The sequence below is a fragment of the Pavona decussata genome, unplaced genomic scaffold (assembly GCF_977016875.1).
Source record: "Pavona decussata unplaced genomic scaffold, jaPavDecu1.1 SCAFFOLD_134, whole genome shotgun sequence".
NCBI lineage: Eukaryota > Metazoa > Cnidaria > Anthozoa > Scleractinia > Agariciidae > Pavona > Pavona decussata.
In genome coordinates this window covers 1,553,319-1,574,569 of record NW_028145547.1, presented here as the reverse complement: position 1 = coordinate 1,574,569, position 21,251 = coordinate 1,553,319, and the positions used below count along the sequence as shown (strand labels likewise).

The window sequence follows — 21,251 nt, the reverse complement described above, 5'->3', positions numbered from 1 at the left end:
ACGAGAGAGTTGACTGTATACTGTTTGTGTCGCTGTTTGTGTACTTGTCATCTTAAAATGCACTACGCCTGCTCATGTGGTCTCGCCCTTGTAGTGCTTGTCGCATGTGTGAACGTCGTTTTGATTCCTCTCGCGTTTACGTTTATGCTTGCTAGATACATATAAGCCACCCTTACACTGTAAAAACGGGTTTGTTGACGGCAGCCCGTGTCAGGAGTCCATGGCCCGGAGCCTCTATCTCTCGTACTAAGAACCTTAAGCGGCGACGACAAAGACGGCAACGAAAACGTCAGAGAACAAAGTTTTAATTAGCAAAATACTGGCTCTACACGTGCATTATAAGCTTTGGTACATGTCTTGGCCGTCCTCTGCAAAACGAAAACAACAACGTAAAATGACCAAATTTAAGGTTTTATTGAGAACGTGAATGCATGATGATTAATTTTCCTTTCTCGTTCTGAACTATAAAGCCGCCCCTACGACGTTAGCTCCTGGATAGTTAAGCCACATTACACAAACTACATGACAAGAAATCTTTAAGAATTTATTCAGAAAACGCGAATCTAATTTTAAGTCCCGTTTTTGTTGGCGTAGTCGTCGTCTCTGCTTAAGGTACCTTGGAGTCAACCCCGTTTCCCTTGCAGATTTATTTCTGGAACGGGGAACGCACACAGCTCAAATACCCAATCAAAGAAGAACAATGGCATTTAAATTGTCATACGTCAAACCTTTTGGCGAGATTTTGCTGTTGTAAAATTATATCTGCTCGAAAAAGGATTGATTCAAGGACTTAAGGTCCCATCCACACTAATGTTTTTTCAAAAAGTGTCCGTTTTTATCGCGGCGAAAAGGAAGCAAAATATTTTCATCCACACTAGCGTTTTGTATCCTTTTACACCTGTCCACAAGAGCTATCAGGTGTATTGTGAACTAGGAAAAACTTGCCCTAGTTACTACATCAATCATCTCCGTGGGTACGTGGGAGGTGGCCGCTAGCTGGGCTTCCATATTAGAAGAGGTTATGGAACTTCAGTTTTATTTAGTGTTCACTATATTTTCAGACCAACCTCCGGCACAGAATTCAGCGCAATCAGCGGATGAGCAGAATGTACCAGACTCGATCGACCCCAGTACCTTCACGGACACATCACCAACGTCACAAATGTTCGATTCCCCACCCACCGCCGCTGATCAAGAATCACCGTCGGCGTCGATTTCCAAGGAAATGAGCAAGGAGACGGGGGCAACAATGAATGTGAACGACTACCTGTGATCGGAACAACGACCGAACGGAAAACGGAGCTATACTTCGGAGAGCAGCTTTAATCACTACTAACCCACTAATAAATTTTTCTTGATTTTTTTCGTTGCGGCAGAATGCAAAGTTGGAGAGTTAAAAAGTTGATGATTCAGTGTATTCCATACTGACGTATTCAAAGTGATGGCTCAACTTTCTGAAGTTGAAGCTACCATCTCGTACGTACGCCATCTCGATGAAGACTGTGCAAGATCTCCGCTTAACGAAGGTCTAACGGCCGATATTTATTTTAACCTTATAATTATACTAACGAGTTTCATTTTATTGTAAGCTGTTCTCTTCTATAACCAATAAAGGCATGATAAAAATATGTATGTGTGGTTAGCTGAAGCGGGTATCTGGACAGCTCAAATGGTAGAAAGCTACACTCCACGTTGACTTGTGGTTGCGAAAAGAGGGAGGGGTTCACGGTTCTGCGCGTGTCTATGAATCAAAATACTTTTTCGCTTTTGCTCGCTATGACCCAAGCCTGTTCAATTTAATTCGTTTTTTATGAACCATTCGGAAGGGAATAGGTAACTCGGGTGGTAATTTTTTTCATATGATTGGGTTATTTCGCATGCAAATAACTCTAAACACATCAACCGTGGAATAAATTCTACGGGTCAACGCTAAATTCAATATCGACAATATGAGTGCAATCCACTAGCATTTTCTGTGGACTAATTATAGAATGTGATTACTGAAGTACATGAGAGTAGGATTTTTAAGGCCATAAAGTTGAAAAGAAACAGAAAAAAGCATTTAAATTCATGCACATACGCTGAAATGTGAACCCCCTCCCTTTAAACCCAGAATATACATAGAAAGCTGGCCACTTATGCTGTTTAGGAACATACTGGTATATGAACCATTGAATGACAACACCCGAAAAGTCCTTAAATTCTACGCACCAAAGCATCACTAGTTAACAGGCCGTTCTGTTGCTGGACATTTTTTAATCATTGGAATTGGAATTTCATTCCCGTTAATGTACCACCTAGAGGTGAAATTAATTAGGTAAACGTTCAATGTTATTTATTCAAACACCAGACAGATTTAGAAAATGGACCAAAATTGTTGTTCTAGTTCCTCAAAACTAGCTGCACCAGACACACGCATGCATTGCGGACTTATTTGGTAATGAATCCGGGGTATGACATATCGTCCACAGCATCAACCGCTACCACCATTTTGAATATTTTATTATTTTTCTTGACTTTTTTATCATAGTCATTCTACTAATTCCACTTCTGTTCCCTCTTTTCCCGACTAAAAAAGGTAATGATAGCTTCTTCTTTTTTTAAGGGGAAGTATCACGCGAATTTGATGTCATTTCAAAACCCAAAAACGTTTGTGTCTCGACAGAAACAAATAAAAATTGTTGTGAGTCTAGTTTTGTTACAAAGTATCACCCCGGCCAGTGCAATAGAACTGTCGACAAGTGCCTCTGGCCAGAGACAAAGCAGGTCGGGAAACTTGACTGAAAAATGTTAAGCTAATGTTTTTCTTGCTAAGAAAATGTTCTAGAACAGATCACGAGTTGTTCCTTTCAAGAATTGAGTTGATTTCTTTCCTCTCGTTGTTCCAGAATTATTTTGTAGCTAAGTGAAGGTCTTATTTCACCATTTTTAACAAAAATGTCAAAAACCCCATGACACTTCCCCTTTAAGTGTGTAGAGAAGTTTGCCATTCGTTTTGCTTCATAATCAGTTAACTTCTGTTGCTATCTAGGAAAATATTACAAGACTATACAGATTAACATCAAAACGTGACTTCTCGTACGGGTTTCAGTGAGTGAACAAAACATTGACGATACTTTAACTACGAGAATGTTCGGACTTACAGCGTTCGCACGACAAACTTCGGAGCAAAAATTCTTCAGACGATTTCTTGGCGCATTTTGGCCTTTTTCCTGGAAATTTTGGACTAAGCACTGTGAGTTTGTGAAGAAAAATGGTGGTAAATCAATTAACAAAGCTCCGTTTAGCCAGTTCAGTTCCAACACAACAATCTACAGGATATATTTTGAGCAAAACAGCCCCAAAAATAGTGAAGAGTGCATAAAAACTTAACCTTACTAGGTTATTCATTTATGGTCCATGTTACTCCGGCAAATTTTCAAACACGCAGTTTGAAGAAGACGATAATTCTTAAAAAGGTCTCAAATTTGCTATCCTACCAGATAGAGTCACGTAACGCTGTTGAGTATTTTCATAAACCTTGCTTGCTGTAAAATTCTTACGGCGCTTTCCATTGTCAGAACTGGCCGGCGAGACCAGTACCAATTTGAAGGATAAGTTTTATCCTAGTCCTTCAAATTTCTTCAAAATAGCGCGTACCATTTTCGGAGTGATTATTTTTCAGGATTTTGCAGCACTATCCCTTCAAAATGACGCATTGGATTTACAGACGCCGGCAAGTCCTACCAAATGGAAAGCACACTTAAAATTAGACTTATTCGCACATTTACCTAATATTTCTACATGATCGAAAATTATCGGACTATGTTTTTGTTCGGGCGGAAAATAGGAGGAAATAGGAGACGTCTTCACGTAGGCTAAAACTGTGGCAGACAAAAGCTCCAAATTACAAATTCTTAAAGGGGCACTGTCGCGGAGATTTTGCTGTATGTTGAGCAAAACTGCTCATATATTTGACAAAAAACCTCTTCTTTGATGTGAAATCATTTTTAGAGCACTGGGAGCAAAATATGAAATTATTTCTCCGAGGAAAAAATAAGCCATAATCAGTTTTTAGCGTTTTCTTGAAAATACACGAGACGAACTTGAAAAAATTGGCCAATTTTTTCAAGTTGCAATCCATTTCCATCCTAGCCATCCGCAGACAAAGATGATTTATGTTAGTTTCTTTGCACTAGTAGGGTTATTGTTAACAACACTGAATAATTATTTCAACGTTTCCATCATTACAAATATGTTTTTTTGCCTATTCAAAGTGACACTGAAAGTAGGTGACACTGCCCCTTTAAGATAAAAATTCGGTCATGCATTTGCATCAGTGGCAGTATCCCACTGAAATTCGTTTTAGACACTTTGACGAGTAGAATAATAATATGGATCAAACTACGAAAGGAGAGTCGGAGACCGAAGTGAAAGTAAATTCGAACTCTCGCCAGATTTCGTTTGCCATGCTATTGCGCATGGCTACTCTGCTTGAACGCCGAGTTGTTTGAGAGAGGCAGTTGTCTCATCCATTCCATCGCTTGTGCTCGCGTTTGTTGGGGTTGTCCCATCACCATTTGAGGTGTTTCTCTCATTCTTTAGCTCGCTGTTTTGATCAGCTTCTAACCGAGAGGCTGAAAGTTTGCACCTAGAAACAGCAGCGTATTTCAGAGCATTCTGAAGGACGTTTCTTTCAGCTCGTTTTAGCTGAATACACAGCTTCTTATGATGTGAGATCCCTGTACTCCTAAGTAGCTCATGTTCCTCCTGAAAAATTTCAACAAAGGAAACAATAAAAACTCAAACCAAAACATAATAATACGCTTGTTTACGATCGTCATAGATTACTAGTTGATTTTGGCTCGGTTAAGGTAAACAAAATGAAATCGCTCTCAAAAGTTCTTTAAACAAGATTACATGACCAGTGTTCCTTGTTTTTAATGTACACCCTTCCCCCATCCCACTCCAGGTGGTGTAATAAATAACAAAAATAAATAAAACGAAAATAAATGTGATGGTATATGTTAAGCCTGGTGAATAAATGGGAATGATGTATTATTCGGTAAGTGACACAGGCATACTTGGAAAAAAAATCCGAGTGTTCCACCGGAGTCAAACCTAAGACCTTCCCATTACTAGTTCGGATGCTCTACATTCCAATCCTAGCAGTGTGCAGGATGTTTGTCTCATGAACCTAGTTTAATTGCCTTAGTTCCCACGAGTCTCCTGTAGCTCAGTGGTAGAGCATCCGAACTAGTAATCGGAAGGTCTTAGGTTAGACTCCTGATAGAAGCACTCGGAATTTCTTTTTCCGAGTATGCCTGTGTCATTTACTGAATAATACATCATTATCAATAAATAAAACGTTCGACAGAGGTAAGAAATGGATTGATAGAGGTGTATTACCGACTAGTCCACAAGTTAAAATGGAGAGCAGGGCCCAGTTGTTCAAAGCTCGATTAAAATCATCCTGGATTAAAGTGAACTTTAACTCTAGTTTAATGACTAATCATTAAAGGTTCTGCCATAGAGTTTTGTCCCTCAGTTTTGACTTATACTTTTCTTTAGCATGAGCTTAAAATAAGCTTTCAAAAACCACTTTAAATGAGCGAGATGAAAACCTCAGTTAACTTTTAATCGTGGATTAGCGTTAACCGGCTTTCGAACAACCGGGCCCTAAGATAGATCGATAGATCGATAGATTGATAGATCGATAGATGATGATGATGATGATGATGATGATGATGATGATGATGATGATGATGATTCGAGTTTACTGCATTGTAATATTTTACTTTACTATGATATTTTATAGAATTATAGGAAAAATGAACGTTAAGAAAATTGGCTAACATTAGGCCCATAGAAAGATAAGTAACTAGACTGTTTCTCAGAGTTTGAGTCAAGTTAAAAGGTAAGAAACTTTTGTAACGTTCACTCACCTCTTCTGATGTTTTGTATTGTGCCAGAAGTAAAGACAATCGTGTTTCCAGAAACTGCCAACACTTAGCCTCAGTTTCCTGCCTGCACGCGAGGGACTGGACCTCAGACAGTTTTTTCAGCTCAATGCCCGCTTCGTTAGCTCTCTCAAGCCATTCCTTTAACTCATCTACCACAAAGAAATGTTCGATTTAAAAGGCTGATTCTGAATCTTACATACACAAAACAAGTTACCCAACAAAAGGAGAACTGTGGCCTTACTTACTGTGACATAAAATCAGAAGAAAAGAAGCTGACAAAAATAAACAGGTCGGCCTCATTTCTTGTTTAGACTCGCCGTAACGATAAATAATATCAGTAAAATGACAGAAGAAAGAATTTCATACCTTCACGCATTGAGAAGACCCTCAGAAAAGCAACCAGTTCAGAACTGATCGGTTCATCACCGCACGGAACTGCATACCATTGACTGGATCTACAAACAAAATATACAGTGCCCACTTACGTTCTGCGCATACTCGGGTTTCCTATGGGTGGTGCCTACTAATACAGGGGTATTTTTGCGCGGTTTAAAACTATGCGGAGAAAGCAGAACTTAGCAAGTGCTCTTGGTATCCAAAAAGAAAATTGGGGGCAACCATGCATTTTTCAGAGATACTAAAGTTTCAATTTGGAAAAAAAATTCCATATATTGTTTAGTATTTTACAGCTTTTTTGAATTATGGTTGTTTAATATCTCTAAAAAAAATTGCGTGGTTAGACCAAATTTTCTTTTTGGATTCCAATAGCCCTTGCTAAGATCTACGTTCCCCGCATAGTCAAAAACCACACAAAAATACTTCCTTATTATTGGGCACCGTCCTTAATTGTCTGTGCATGCAACCATACATCGCACAGATTCATGATCAATTGTTTGAACGCCCATAACAGGCTATCGAGAAACGGGCCCAAGGATCGAACCACAGGGCTTCGGATCGAATGTTTGAGAGCTAACCGCTAAACCACCCGGCCTCCAAAATACAGCACCAAGTTAACGTGTTGTACCACAAATGAACTAAAGAGTTCGATAACTTACGCTGTCATTCCCATAGCAGCAAGAAGTCGATCTTTCATCTGATACAATGGATCACTCTTACTCACGCCAAGCTGTATACCCACTCTATCGTGGACGTTGTTCTCAAATACAAATCCGTTGTGAACAAGTAGATCTGCGTTCGGGCGTTCACCGTAAAATATGCACACTTGTTCGCCCTCCATGAAGTCCTTTACAGTCAAGCTTTTGCAGCTGTCTTCGGCCATGTCGTAGCCTGTTGTTATCTGAGTAAAAGGAGGACAAAAAGAAATAAGATATATATTTTGTCTAGTGGGACTTCGTGGTAGCCTGGTAATTAGAACTATCATTTTTTTTCTTAAAGTATTTGAAACTTATATTTAATTTATACCTTTACATGATTTGTAATATCATTTTTCTAGATAATAGTACTTTATCTATAGTGTCCCCAATTAGTTCATGTAGCTAAATAACCAAGACATTTAAAGTCAGTGAGTCAGTGAGTGAGTAAGTCAGTCAGTCAGTCGTTCGTTCGACCGTTCGTTCGTTCGCTCGTTCGTTCTTTCGTTCAGTCATTCATTCAATGCAGAGCGAAATAAGCTAATACTGACGTAATTCACTTAACCTTCTGCAACTTGTCTTAACAGTGAAGAATTGGAGTGCAAACGCCCCAAGACAAAATGCCCCAGCAAAAACGCCTCCGACTTAAAACAGTTTACAAGTTCAAAGTGTTGTTGACAAGTTCACCAGTTCAAGTTTACATGTTCCTGTTCATGTTCGAATGACACAATAATAAAGTTATTATTACTATTATTATTATTATTATTATTATTATTATTATTATTATTATTATTATTATTATGTGCAGTTAAAAAAACGTATGTATGCTAAAATAGAACCACATAGGGCGCACAGCGTAACCTATAAAAAGAACACTGCTGAGTTAAAAAAAAATTAGCGATAAAATATAAAAATCTCATAAAATACAAAAGTTCTCTGATACAAAAACGATATGGAGCTTCTACGCTTTTCCCTAAAGGAAAGTCAATTGACGGTAGCTTTGAAAGTATTTATTATTATTATTATTATTATTATTATTATTATTATTATTATTATTATTATTATTATTATTATTATTATTATTATTATTATTATTATTATTATTATTATTATTATATTATTTTAATGTATACAAGTTCAAAATGCCGGGGCATTTTGTCTTGGGGGCGGTTTGACCTGATGCACTCACTCCCCACCTTACATTGTAACAGCACAACAAATAGTTACTTTCATAGTCCAGACATTGTGCAGTATAAATGCTAATTCAAACACGTGCCTTAATCTAGCGATAGTACGTTCAGTCATGTGTTTAAAATGACCGAGCTTGACACAATTTTTTCCTGTATCTTAGTAGTTTCAACAGTATACGGAAGGATTTTCTCTGTTCCATACGCACGACGTGCTTATAATAATTACTACTTCTTTCCTATTTCGTATACGTAGGCCAGCTTAAAATTCCCCATGTTTTTCTCTATCACATCCCTAGTTTCTTAGAATACGATTCAAAGGGAACCTTTCTCTTAAAGTCAGCACTTTTAAATACTTTCATGTATAAAGCCTGACTTTTCGAAAAAGGTCACAGCTTTGGGAACTGGTCAAAACGACAATCCTCGAACAGGACCCACTAAAACCACAAAATAGATGGTTGTCTCTGCCTGTACTCCTCTTCCTCAACCTCAAAAGATGGTGTCTTTATTACATAGCCACCCCTCTATTCAGCAGTAAAAAATGACTGAGATTCAAACCTCAGTTTTCTTGTTTATCTAGCAATGCTGACTCTTGCTACCTGAATATTTCTGTCAACTCACATTTGGAGCAAAAAAAATTTTGTCCGTAATGTTCATGAGATTGGTGGTGTCCGGCTTTGTTACCTCCCTCCCTACCCCTGACAAGGTGGGTCCTCTTCGAACAAACTCGTTGTAACCAATTCCCTTAGTTAAACTTGGACTATCAACAGTGCTTCTTTTCTTTAAGAGACAAGCTACAGATATGTACTATGCCGTTTAACGCAGTAAAAGACTTTTGAAGTGGAACAAATAAATTTGTGTGTGACCAATAATGTATTCATTATAATAAGTGTTGCTCAAGTTTGTTGAGAGGTCGTGACTTTCACAGCTACGACTACAAATATTTCAAGTCTTTTCTCCTACCGTGCCATTACAGTGGTTGCACATGTCCCACATCGGAATTAGGGCCAATGTTGGTTCTCCTGTGGTACTTGGGATTTTGTTCTGGCGAGTAATAATAGTTGAAACTGCCCACCTGTGGTATAAGGCAGCAGTAAGAAATAATGAGAAAGAAACAACAAAAACAAACTTAAGCTAAAATTTAGGCCTCTCAAAATTTTATGAACACATGAATTTCATCTCCATTGTCCACAAGTTAAGAATCCTTGTTCGTTCACTACTGTATTGCCTGCAAATACATTTGCCTCTCCGACATGGACTGTTCATATACAAAGGGGTGGGAGGGGGAGGGGGGATAGATTTTTGGCCATCAAAGATTTTCTGGTTTTGGCTAGCTAGTGACTCACTCCCTTTACATGTACATGTAGGTGACCCGACACCCCCTTTCAATTAGGCTTGATTACCAGCCGCTGTTAGAGAGCAGCTGGAAATCAATCGGTAATCAATAGGCTGGTAATCTTGTTGTTTATGAGATTTCATTGACTTTAACAGGGCTCACATAATCGACAAGGGAAGTTTTCCGCGTTAGAAAAACAGTGGAATCCTGGCATACGGCAGTCACAAGTGAAGCAGACAATAATGCGAAACAATAATGGAAAAAAAAAACAAAACCAACAGTACAAGGTTTCTTAAAAATTACTCAGCTAATGAGGAAGTAACAAGAAGGGACAAATGATGATGAAATCTAACACCCACCTGTGGTTATCAAAAGTAAAATTATTTTTCACTGGAAGCTTTGCTGTCTCTGGAGAAACCTGTCAACAAACATTCAGTGTTAATAATATCATTTAATCTTTTAATGTTATTGTACTTTCTTCTTTGTAGAAAATGGGAAACTTTGGAAACGTCAAGGAAAACAGCTAGAATCTCCTTTATGTAAAAACTCTCCCACAAGCTAACTGACATCCCATCACAAAATTACAAGAAACCCAATATTGAAAGAAGAACCCGTGGCAGCCATTTATTTAAGTGATTAGTATAGAGTTCCTCCAGCAAACAAACTACGTTTTCAAGTTCTCATTTTTCCAAGAACAACAATTATTAGAGAATGGAACTCCTTTTCCAAAGAAATTGTGACAGCAACTTCAATTGACCATTTGAAATTTTAATTAGTCGATCTAGCTAGTTTTAAATATGTACAGCTCTAGTTGTTGTTGTTGTTGTTGGGTTTTTCTTGGTTAATAATTTGTGATATCTTCCCACGTTTTTTACAGACTTAATAAAGATTAGATGTCGACGTTGAAATGCAAATTGAAAAGCACATGTATACACACCTGGTTTACTCGTTGAAAGAGATAAGCGTATTGACGAGCAATATTTCTGTACAACTTGAGAGCCTCGACTGAAATTCAAGGAGCATTAGCTCAACATTAGCTAAATCCTTCTCATTGAAAAGCAGTATATCTATCATAATTTGTAGGAGCAACAATACAAAACCCTGTTTGAAAGCATTTTCATCCCCGGAGTGAAAATGACTTATCAAGTAGAAACTGAAATCACAAAGTCTAGCAACAGATTTAGAATTTATAATATGAAATGGGGCAAATATAAAGAGTGTAATTAATGATTACACCTATTATGTCATGAATTATGCATTTTAAAAGCACCAGTTGACACAGTGACGTGTATGAGCGCAAGTGAGTGTATGTGCATGTATATGCATGTTTTGTTTCTATTTCATTATAATTTAATTTGATGTCAATTTTTCTACTAAATGTATTAGCAATGTATTAACCGTGAAAAAAATCAAGAAAATACAAACAAAAATAAATAAATAAATTGATAAATGTTAAAGGATTTTACCTCCACTCTTGAAATAAATTAACGTTAAATTGGTGAAAATACAATCTAGTTTCAAATTTTGTTGGAAAACATGGAAATAATATTTTTGTGTCAGACAAAACAGGATTTATCATAACCTATTTTTGCTTTTTAATTTCCTGGGCACCACCATGTTAGATTTCATGATGTTAAATATGGTTGCTCCATTGTATCAAAAGAAAAAAATTCTACTTATATACTGACAATAGCAGCAACCATATGCCGTCATACACTCCAAAATGGCAGTTTGCGGGAAATTTACAAGTGAAAATAGGCAATAATCATATCTAATTTGAGCACACTTCAATGTTATATTTTCTACTTTTCAAACTAAAATTTGGAATTAATTTTAGACATTTACTTCCAACAAATTAAGATCATTTTGTATAGTTGGAATGAAGGTTCCCTTTAAGTCTCTGCGATGCTTGACTGTTGTCAGGAAACATGATCAATCGAAGAAATGAGGTTAAAACTTCCAGGCTGCCGACTGGCATGCTACGTGCACAAGATCTGCATGCAACAAATACCGACATAATTATGCTGCCTGAATGTTATACACTTTGATGTTGCAAATATGGTCTATTCTTATCGTGGGGCATCTGTTTATACTGAGATGCACTTCTGGTTGTTATTAAGATTCTGTCTCAAAAGGAGTGTTGCAATGCAATAAAAAAATATTGTAGCTTTTTATTCATAAATCACTTTTAAACCTAGAACCCCTAAATATAAACTAGTACTTAATAATCAAAGATTAGGGAGTGTGCTTGATGATCTCGATCCCTGGTTCTCTCTCCTTTTTGATGCCATCCGCCCCTACAAAAAACTCTGTGGGGGATGCCAAAATAAGCGTCCCAAGATCCATCCATACATTCATTTCCACAATCAATGTTGTCCCATACAATCTCAACTCCAATCCGTATTAGGAACGTGCGTTCTTCCTACGTCGAACGCAGTAATTAATAATATTGAAAAGACACTGTAAGTTGGTATCCCAACTTGTACACCAGTTAATGTTGGTGTTTAGTCACTGTTTAAGGGAGCTATCTTTAGCATATCTTGATTCAATGAAAGGACACATTTTCATGTAAGTTCATTATTTCCTACCAAATGCTGGAGATCCTCTCAGCTCCTGCATCTCTTCAATACTAAAGTACAGAGTTGTTGAATATGTATTTGGAAGGATATCTACAATGGAACTACTGATCAAGGAAGTCAAACAAATGTGTATGAATGTTTGAAATAAATATGTTATTTTTTTGAGGCTATATTCCAAAGGTTTGCAGCGATACAGTTTTTCAACAAATTCTTTACATTTTTAAAATAACTAATTAAATTCCTTTTCAAAATTTTTTTCATTTAATTTTTTGGATAAAAAGATGAAAAAAGTATTGCCAGCTGTCACTGTCAGTCACCATACACAGGTATACTGGGAAAAAGGAAATCCTAATTCTCCCAACAGAAATCAAACCTTCTCAAACCATTCTAAAATTTTAAAATTCTTCAAGAAATTCAGAGCAAAAGTTTGCCAAATTTATTGATAATTAAGTTTGCATTTCCAAACCTCCTGAACTCATGGCAGTGATTTCCTTTGTTTTATCTTCATGAATTATTAATGAGTCAAAAAGGTGACAATTTCACTATGTGTGATAGACTGCAAAAACTATATGTATTGTTAAGGATACCAAGATAAGGTTTCCAAAAGGAATCCTCCTTGAGTTTTTCACAGTATACATGAAGAACAAGGGAAGCATTCTGCATTACTCTTAGAATATTATCCTTCACAATCAGAGGACCTGCAACAGAAGACATAGTCGATGTTCTATTGTCATGGAATTTTTTGTTAATGAACATTGATGGATATGTAATAAAATGATGAAACATAGTTTAATCTAATATTTAACTTAATTCATACTTAAAACACCCGTATGGGAAATCTTGAGTTCTGAAAATGTATGTAATACTTACACACTTCAATCAAAAGCGAACACACTATAAAAAACTGGATTACATTGTGCTTTATGTACCTGCCAATCAAGGACAACATTCTCAAAACACTGTCAATGAACCATTAATAGATTCCATTTTGCCATGCGTCTGTACTCCAATAACGCACAGATGACATCAAAACGTGGTAAGAACTCAAAGAAGTATCAAGAGTAGCGTGACTGATGTTCCTACCAAGTTTTGATGTCCTCTGTGCATTATCAGAGTACAGACCCAAAGCAAAATGGAATCTATTTGTTTTAAAACAATAACCAAGACATTTCAACCCTGATTTCAAAACACTTCTTGAGCAAGCATCGCATTGCCTGAGCTGAGTCAAAAACTTTCCAGCAAACTTTCAGACTCCTGCACACATGCAATTGTGATCCTCTAAATTAGAGTATAATCCAAAAGAATTTCACAAACAATATTTGAAAAACTAACTTTTATTCAGAAGGAAATCCTGACCCCAAAACATTACACCAAGTCGCTTCACTGCGATTTGTATTTGATTACTCGCCATTACCAGATTTCTATCAGCGACATACTTGGACAAATATTTGCCTCCTTTTCACATCACAACAAAGTTCTGGCGTTTTTATCCTGGTTGAGGTCACTCTCAACGGTCTTTGTCCAATTTTTTATCAGGCAGTTCTCCTTTCCTGTGAAAATTTGCCTGTGTTTGTCCACTACTCGCCAAAACAGTTTGCAAAACTTTGTTGACCAGTTACTCTGGCTGAACTCTAGACTCTTATTACATGCGCTGGTCACACCACTTGTGCATCTATACTCTAATCACAAACTCCGCTATACCAATCAAAATGCAAGTTTTACACAGTTCATTGAATAAATAACAATTGATCAATGGATGGATGGACAAATGGATTGATAATAATCAATTGATTGATTGATTGATTGATTTGGCATTTCAAGATGCAATTTCCTTTTCACCACAGACCTACAATCACTGACATAGCAGTCAAATTAACCTGATTTACCTAATTCTGAGGAGCAAGCTGTTTCCGCAGACATCATTAGTTTTCTTGGTATGGTGGCAAAAAGCTCTCCTGCCTGATGAAAAATCAAACAAGAGACAGATAGTTCCAGAAAAATTACTCATTTAATAACATCATAATCAAGTAAAAAAGACAAAAAACCCCGGGGGCGGGGGGGGGGGGAAGGGTGATTACATGTATTAATTTTCAAGTCATGAATACACAGCTTTTAAGAGAAAGAAGCTCTAGGTGCAATTAATAGATAGGTGGAACCTATTGACACCAACAGAAATAAAATGTGGATGTTTTCAAAAACTCTTTCCAGGTACCTTGAGTAACATAATTTATTATATCCGGAAAATAGTCACAAGAACATATGCATGCTGCAATTTGACTGTAACACTTTATACCCCAAATGCCTGCTCTGGAGTCCAAATGGAGACTGGCAACAAGTATATAAATTTTCCAGAAATCAAAAATTGGAGTCCATCACAAGAAAGATCACATAAAAAATTAGTCAGTTTAGCAAGTTTGAGGTTCTGTTGTTAGATTGCAACCACGTAGAAGGCTTTCAAAAGTCGGTAAAATTAGAGACTTTGTATTGATTTGGCGGACGCAATCTCAAAGTAGAGACATTTGTATAGAACTTGGACAACCTTTGACAGGTCACAGCTTGGCCTCTATGCAGTGAAGGGTAACTAAACTTGGTTAACTTTCTTATTTTTATGTGATCCTTCTAGGGAAGGGGCTCATTTCTTCATAATTTGTGATGCATTTGGAACAATGGGTAAACTAGGGCCCAGTCCCTTTATGAACTTCAGAACAGGCAGTAATATCATTTACTATTCCACTATTATGTCATTTCACCAAATAACGTCAAGAGAAAGTGCAAAATATTAGACAGTACATAATTCACTGTAGTGTCCTAGCTGGTTTGACCCGTTTACAACAGAGCGAATACAGACAAAGACATTTCACTGGCTTTCTGTGTTGTTTATGTCATTCACACATGCTGCAACTAATGGACAGATACATAAAGCCAGGTGTATTTCTTAGTGAACACTCTTTCTAGAAAAGAAAAGCCAAAATAACAATCTTTTTGTAGTGGAATAATAAATCTCTTATTCAATGGTTTTACATATAATACCCACAGATATTTTGCAAGTAGCGTAGTACTACGCAACTCGCAAAATGTCCTTGTGTATTATATGTAAAACCATCAGATAAGGTATATGTGTATCTTCTTCACTGTGCTCCATATATTTGTCATGCATGGTAGTAGTTGAGAGAGGTTTTTTAGGTATATAAACAACATTTTATCTACAGTGATCATTTCCTTTTGCCTCATGACATATTGTATATAATTATATATATTTTTTTTAAAGTAGTGATATATGGGTCATTATTAATACCTTTATATCACAGACAGCCTTCAAGCCTAATCCTTGCTCACCAAAGTCATCAATGACCACTTGTTCTGCTTTGCCACCATTCTCGTGAAACCACTTGAGAAATGTGGAAATGTTATCCCGTCTAGAATGACCCAACTTCTCAAATGATGGTAGGTCTGAACACAAGATATATACAAAAGTCATTTTCCAATTTTATGTTTGAAAACAACCTAATTAATATAATCTTACCTAGAAACAAATAATCATTCATTAAACAAAGCAAAACCCATGATTTCTTTAAGGAACCGAAACCATTATTTTCTTGCATGTCCACAGAGTTATAGACTGAAACATGTGCAGTGAGTGGAAGTTCGCAAGAATGAGAAATTGCCATGGACGAAGGAGTCTTGTAACAGTTCAGGGCGCTTTCAATTCAGCTAGCATTTTTGCTTGGAAATACACTGTACTGAAAACTTCCCAAAGGAGTTAGGCTTTTTTCCATTCTGCCAAAACTTGCAATCTCATTGGTAGATCAAAAAGCTTACAAGATGGTGGAAGAAGACTTTGTAACGAGATGGAAATGGAAATTTTGTGCAAATGGATGATACTTTCCACTACAACAGGTTAGAGTACTGAGACAAAGTGGTCAGGGGTACCTGACAGTTGTCAAGTTTGTTCTAACCAATTTTTGTTTGATTTGTGTGTTCCATAAATTTGCATTCCAACTAGTCAAACCAAAAATTTTGGTTTAATGACAACAACAAGAACAAGTGGATTTATTAGACTTATCACAAATGACTCTCTTGACACTTAATACACAATAGCTACCGCAAATTACAAAAAATTACAACATATTACAGATGAGATGTGTGTAAAAAGTTGAGTCACAGGATTAAATGAACCTTGCAGTTTTCAAGTTATCCCCCTGCACTTAAGGTGCAAAACAAATAATAAGACAGAAGAAAGCATCCTGCTCCTGATTTGAGTAATTGCAAGACTACAAGAAGTGTTTCTATTAGTTCTACAGAAACAAGGACAAAACATGTCCTTTAATACCTGTTTGCTTTTCTCTTATCTTCTCTACCAATTCACGAAGCTTTAGATGCTCTTCCCATTGTTTGACTGGTAACACGGGGGTATCTAAAGATACAACTACAAACAAAGACACAACAGATTTATTAGTGTATTCAGTGTATACAGTAGGTCTAGTTTATTCATTGTGAGCAGCAAATCTGGCAAGGCTGCATGTATTCCCAACCTAAAGGACAGTACCTCTCAGGATGGCATGGAAAAACTTTGATTTCTTAAGAATTAATGTGCCTCAAAATAGAAAGGTATTTTTGTGTGGTTTATGACTACATGTATGCTGACAAACCAAATCTTAGAAAGGGCCATTTTTCAAACATAATTAAGCTTACAGTGTAAATATTTGGGGGAAAATGCCATGCATAGCTGGAGGGAAGTTGGGCAAAGGCAAAAGTTGGATGAAAAAGCAGTGAAGGGAATGGGGGATAGGCAATTTGAAATCTCAACTGGCCTGTATAGGAAAACTATGGGTTTTTAAATAGTCTGTGCACATGTGCAAGGGAAATTTGGATTGGCTGAGAGCTAATAAAAGGTCAAACAAATACCAAATATAGATCTAGTCTGGCAAACGTTTTCAAATTTCGCTGTTGTAACGCACTAAAAATCGCTGGTTGTACTATATTTTGGTTCAACCTTTCGTCTTAGAATCACTATTAATATTTCTTTAAATTAGCGATTGAGAAATTAATTAACACAGTGTTCAAAGTTTAAATGTAGTGAATTTCGGCCAAAAATCATGATATCTCCCATCGATCTCTCACGATACTGCCCCTTTAACCATGATCTGACACCTAATAAACTTCAGGACAAGAACATTTTTCAGGCATTTTTCATAATCATCTGCAGTTTGGAAGATGGCTTCCACATGGTTATTTAAAGACTGAAATAATATTTATCATTACCATCAAAAGTGTTCCTTAAACCCATCCTGTTGTATTGACAGGCATAAGTACCAAACATTTACTGATACAGTGCTTAAATAACTTACTTTCAAATATTCTTTGACAAGCAGTAAGCACTTCACTGTCCATCACAGCATACTGATTACATCCTTCAGAGCAGCATGGCCTGGGATGGCCCTGCTGAGCTTTTCTTTTTCCCTTCTTGCCCATTGGTTCAGCACAATGTTCTGTACATATTAGCTAAATGGGAGGAAAAGGTGTATCCTGGGTGAGTTTTTTTTTATATAATGTCCGGTGTAAAACTCGGGTTTTGAATCGGTCTAATTAGAGGAATTTGTGATTAATGTATCAGTCAATTGAAATCCCAGCCCCCAGCCCCTGGGACACAGCAGGGAATTTAACAAATGGCCCGGTGTTATTTCCCCCGTCCCGGGGGAAATAAGCGGTGGCATCAGTACCATACTGGAGAACTAAAAAAATACAAACAACATAAAATCACACAAAAAGTAGAAGGATAAGGACTCGGCATAATATTCCTTCATGTTTAATCTCCATTGTTGCCCCACTTCCGGTGACAAATGTTAATTATTAAATCACCACTCAATGGCCCCAGTCAAACAGACATTTTGTTAATTTCCTCACCCCTTGGGGCCAACACATCCATAAATGAGTGTTTAATCCCATTTTTGGCCATGTTAAATCCTCGCTATGTCCCGGGGATTGGGGAGCCAGGAATTCAATTGACTGGTGTATAAAGTACAGGTGCATGAATGATGCCAAGAGTAGTAGAATGTTCTCATAATCCTCCCTCTTAAAAGTTTTTCACAAATTAAGGTGGCAGATTGTTAGCCAAACAAAAGCCTTGTTTGCCTTACATGTACATTAGCCAGTAGGCACGCTCTCTTGTTATGTTATCAAAATCATAAATTACGCAATAAAAAAACAGTCACCCTCTCAATCTCCAATGAAATCATCACTACAACCAGTTTTGAAAACATTTCTTATTTTGTGAAGGATAACGGATATCAGAACAATGTATAGAATAAAAAAAAAAATCCATTTTAGTCCTATGCATGTGTACGCACAGAAGTGGGACATAAAACATGGTGAGAATATCAGTCATGCCACGAGCAACAGGTGACTAGTATGTACTTCTTTGTTCTTATCATGTATTAATATAATCTGTGCATTATCTGAATTTATTATAATTAAACAGGAGTATTTTCCTGGAAAATACACCACTGATGATATCATTTTCTGCTTTTTCACAGTTGTTTGTGCAAACAGTCGGTACAAAATGGCGAGCAATAGATTTGTCTATGGCCCCATTCACACCAACAAAACATGTTTAATTAGACCAGGTTTAACAAAATGAAAACTGGTAACAGAAAGCTGAACCATTGGCTTTGACATAGATTCAAGTAAGCTTTAACTTAAATGCTTTCATTTGTGCTTAATCTGTAGTCGACAAAAATCCCAAAGCAGCTTTTATGAAGGAAAGAATTTTAAACTGTGTTTAACTAAACAGCTTTTAAACATGTTTAAGCCTTGGTGTGAATGGGGCATATGTAATAAAAAGCAACTTACATGGTGGCTTGAAGATATGAATTCTATTTTCTTGTGTAAAAAACAATAACCCAATCAAATCCCACTCGATAATAAAATTCATATCTCCGCGCCACCGTGTAATATCCTCTACTTATACACACAAAGCCAAATGGAATCTATTTGTTAAGGAGATCACTACCCTTTCACACATAGTAAACTCCTGTTGCTTAGCACACTACCTTTCACACACCTCTCACTGTCTCAGACAGTGTATTGGATACATTGTACTTTACACAATTTGTTTACTTCTGGCTAACTCAAATTCCTGCTTACTCAAAACAAATTTTCCCTTGATTATTGAAGTATTCCGAGTCTCCTGTACCCTTTATTGACTCTGGTCTTAAATTTTTGTTTTGTTTTGCTTTTTGTTATTGTTGTTTGTTGGTTTTTGTGCATATGTGATTGATTATCATGGCACAGGAGGGAATGCAAGGTTCTGAAATGACAACAAAAGGCCTACAGTTGCTGGCCTCGGCAATGCTTTCTCACACTCAGTGACAAAGAAACAAATGTGGAAAGATTTCTGCACAGCCCCACATATCATTTAGCCTGAGTATCAGGCTTTTAAGGGGGGGGGGGGGGGGGCGGGTGGAGAGAGGGGGGAGAGAGGAAGGGGAAAAGGGAAGAAAAGCCTGACACAAAAGTATTGAGACGAGTATTCCGCCCCCTCCATGAGCATGACGCTTCGCTGTAAATAGTAGCCAATCCAAATAACTTCCGGTCATGCAACTGTCATGTCAGCGAAAAAAAATATTTTCTGTTGAGCACCACTGAGCAGAATTCGCGACTAAATACAGCTTCATTACAGGAGGAAAATACAAATCTCACAGTTCAGGATGGCAAGAAGTGATGACAAAAACGCAGCCGTAACTAATCAAAAGACAAAAAGCCGTGATAAGAAACACAAGATCTCAGCTACGAAAACAAATAGGCGGCCGGATACAGATTATTTAAAAACAATTCAAATCCTAACTAGAGAGGCTGTACTGTCACAGGACGCACTGAAACAAGCCAAACGTACCAAACCCAAATAAATGCCTCAACGGGTATAAGAACAACGGTTGCTCAACAGGCAATAAACGCAGCACTCGTAACCCAGAAATGACAGAAATGACCTTTGATATCAAAAAACAAAACATGCGACAGTTGCATTGTTTAGTCTATCATCATGATAATTTTTGTTTCTGGCGGTGTGACGTAACCTTTTGTGTTTCGTCCAATCAGTGCCAACGTCCAAAATTCGGTCATTCGACACAAACTTCTGAAAGGTTTTGTGTCAGGCCTTCCTTTCCTCTTCTCCCCCTTCCCCTCCCCCTCCCCCTCCCCTTCCCCCCTCCCCTTAGGAAGGCCTGATACTCAGGCTACATATCATTATACATGCACCACTGTCACACAACCCCTCTTCCAAAAACGGCAAGGCGTACATAGAGTTTGAGTCGCAAAATGTAAACATAAATATTAACCTACGGTGGCTGTGCAGAAATTTTGCCAATTAGGTTACGTAAGTTGTTAAGGTAATGCTGTCATGGGACAAACAATTATTCAAATCCACTGATTTGCAATCACATGTACAGCTTGAAGCATACTAATTTGTGCAGTCTTGATAAAAAACAATGCTCCTTTGCAAGTCTGGATGCAATGGGGATATGCATCCACATTTACTATAGTTTCAAGTTAAGCATTGGTAGATAGGGTAAAGAGTTCCAGTGAAGTCATATTTCTACAGAACGGTGTTCCAGATAACTTTCAAGCCAGGGATCGGAGTCAATGAAAAATTTTGAGGGGGTCTGAAAAGGCGTGGTTCTCTCCTAATCTTGTTATGTACACCATTCAGTTAATTGTCGGGTCAGGAAGCTAACTTTGTCGGGGTATCTCACCTGAGATACCTCCCTTTTCTGATGTGGGACACTTGACAGAAGCAGAATTTAAGCTTAATTACGCTCTGCCACCGAGCGCTTCGACTCTACATGGCTTTTAGTCCTGCAAACAAACCAACAACCAGAACCTCCACTTCGAAACCTCCAACTTCACATTCACAACTCAATCAAAGCCTTGCTTATACGAGAAACTTGGAAATTATATTATTTTCGTAAGGAATATTAAAATGGCGTCAATGACTGCATACTGGCTTACCTTTGTCTACTTGGAGAAGCAGACAGCCGCCATCTTGACAGTTCAATGGACTGGGACTAGACAAGGAACCACAGGCAACCCATGTAGGTATAGGTTTTCTTCTACACTGCCAT

General features: G+C 37.4%; 2 protein-coding genes across 2 annotated transcripts in view; one reads left to right on the top strand and one right to left on the bottom strand.

Annotated features, from left to right (window-relative positions):
* The window catches only part of LOC146467642 (uncharacterized), a 129,211-nt gene extending 127,583 nt beyond the window's left edge, over positions 1-1,628 (top strand). Inside the window, exon 88 of the mRNA XM_085125187.1 lies at positions 1,062-1,628. Within this exon, the coding sequence (XP_084981313.1) occupies positions 1,062-1,273 (212 nt within the window). The 3' untranslated portion in view covers positions 1,274-1,628. The remainder of the gene's footprint in view (positions 1-1,061) is intronic.
* An 857-nt stretch (positions 1,629-2,485) lies between these two features.
* On the bottom strand, positions 2,486-21,231 carry LOC146467641 (actin-histidine N-methyltransferase-like). Its single transcript, XM_085125176.1, has 14 exons — positions 21,139-21,231; positions 17,484-17,637; positions 16,466-16,561; positions 15,431-15,585; positions 14,022-14,094; positions 12,723-12,833; positions 12,145-12,225; positions 10,494-10,561; positions 9,916-9,974; positions 9,184-9,295; positions 6,998-7,239; positions 6,309-6,397; positions 5,925-6,091; positions 2,486-4,749 (listed from the first exon to the last, which is right to left on the bottom strand). The coding sequence occupies exons 2-14, from the start codon at positions 17,605-17,607 to the stop codon at positions 4,465-4,467; spliced, it is 1,662 nt and encodes a 553-aa protein (XP_084981302.1). The 5' UTR covers positions 17,608-17,637; positions 21,139-21,231; the 3' UTR covers positions 2,486-4,464.
* Between the last annotated feature and the right edge of the window lie 20 nt (positions 21,232-21,251).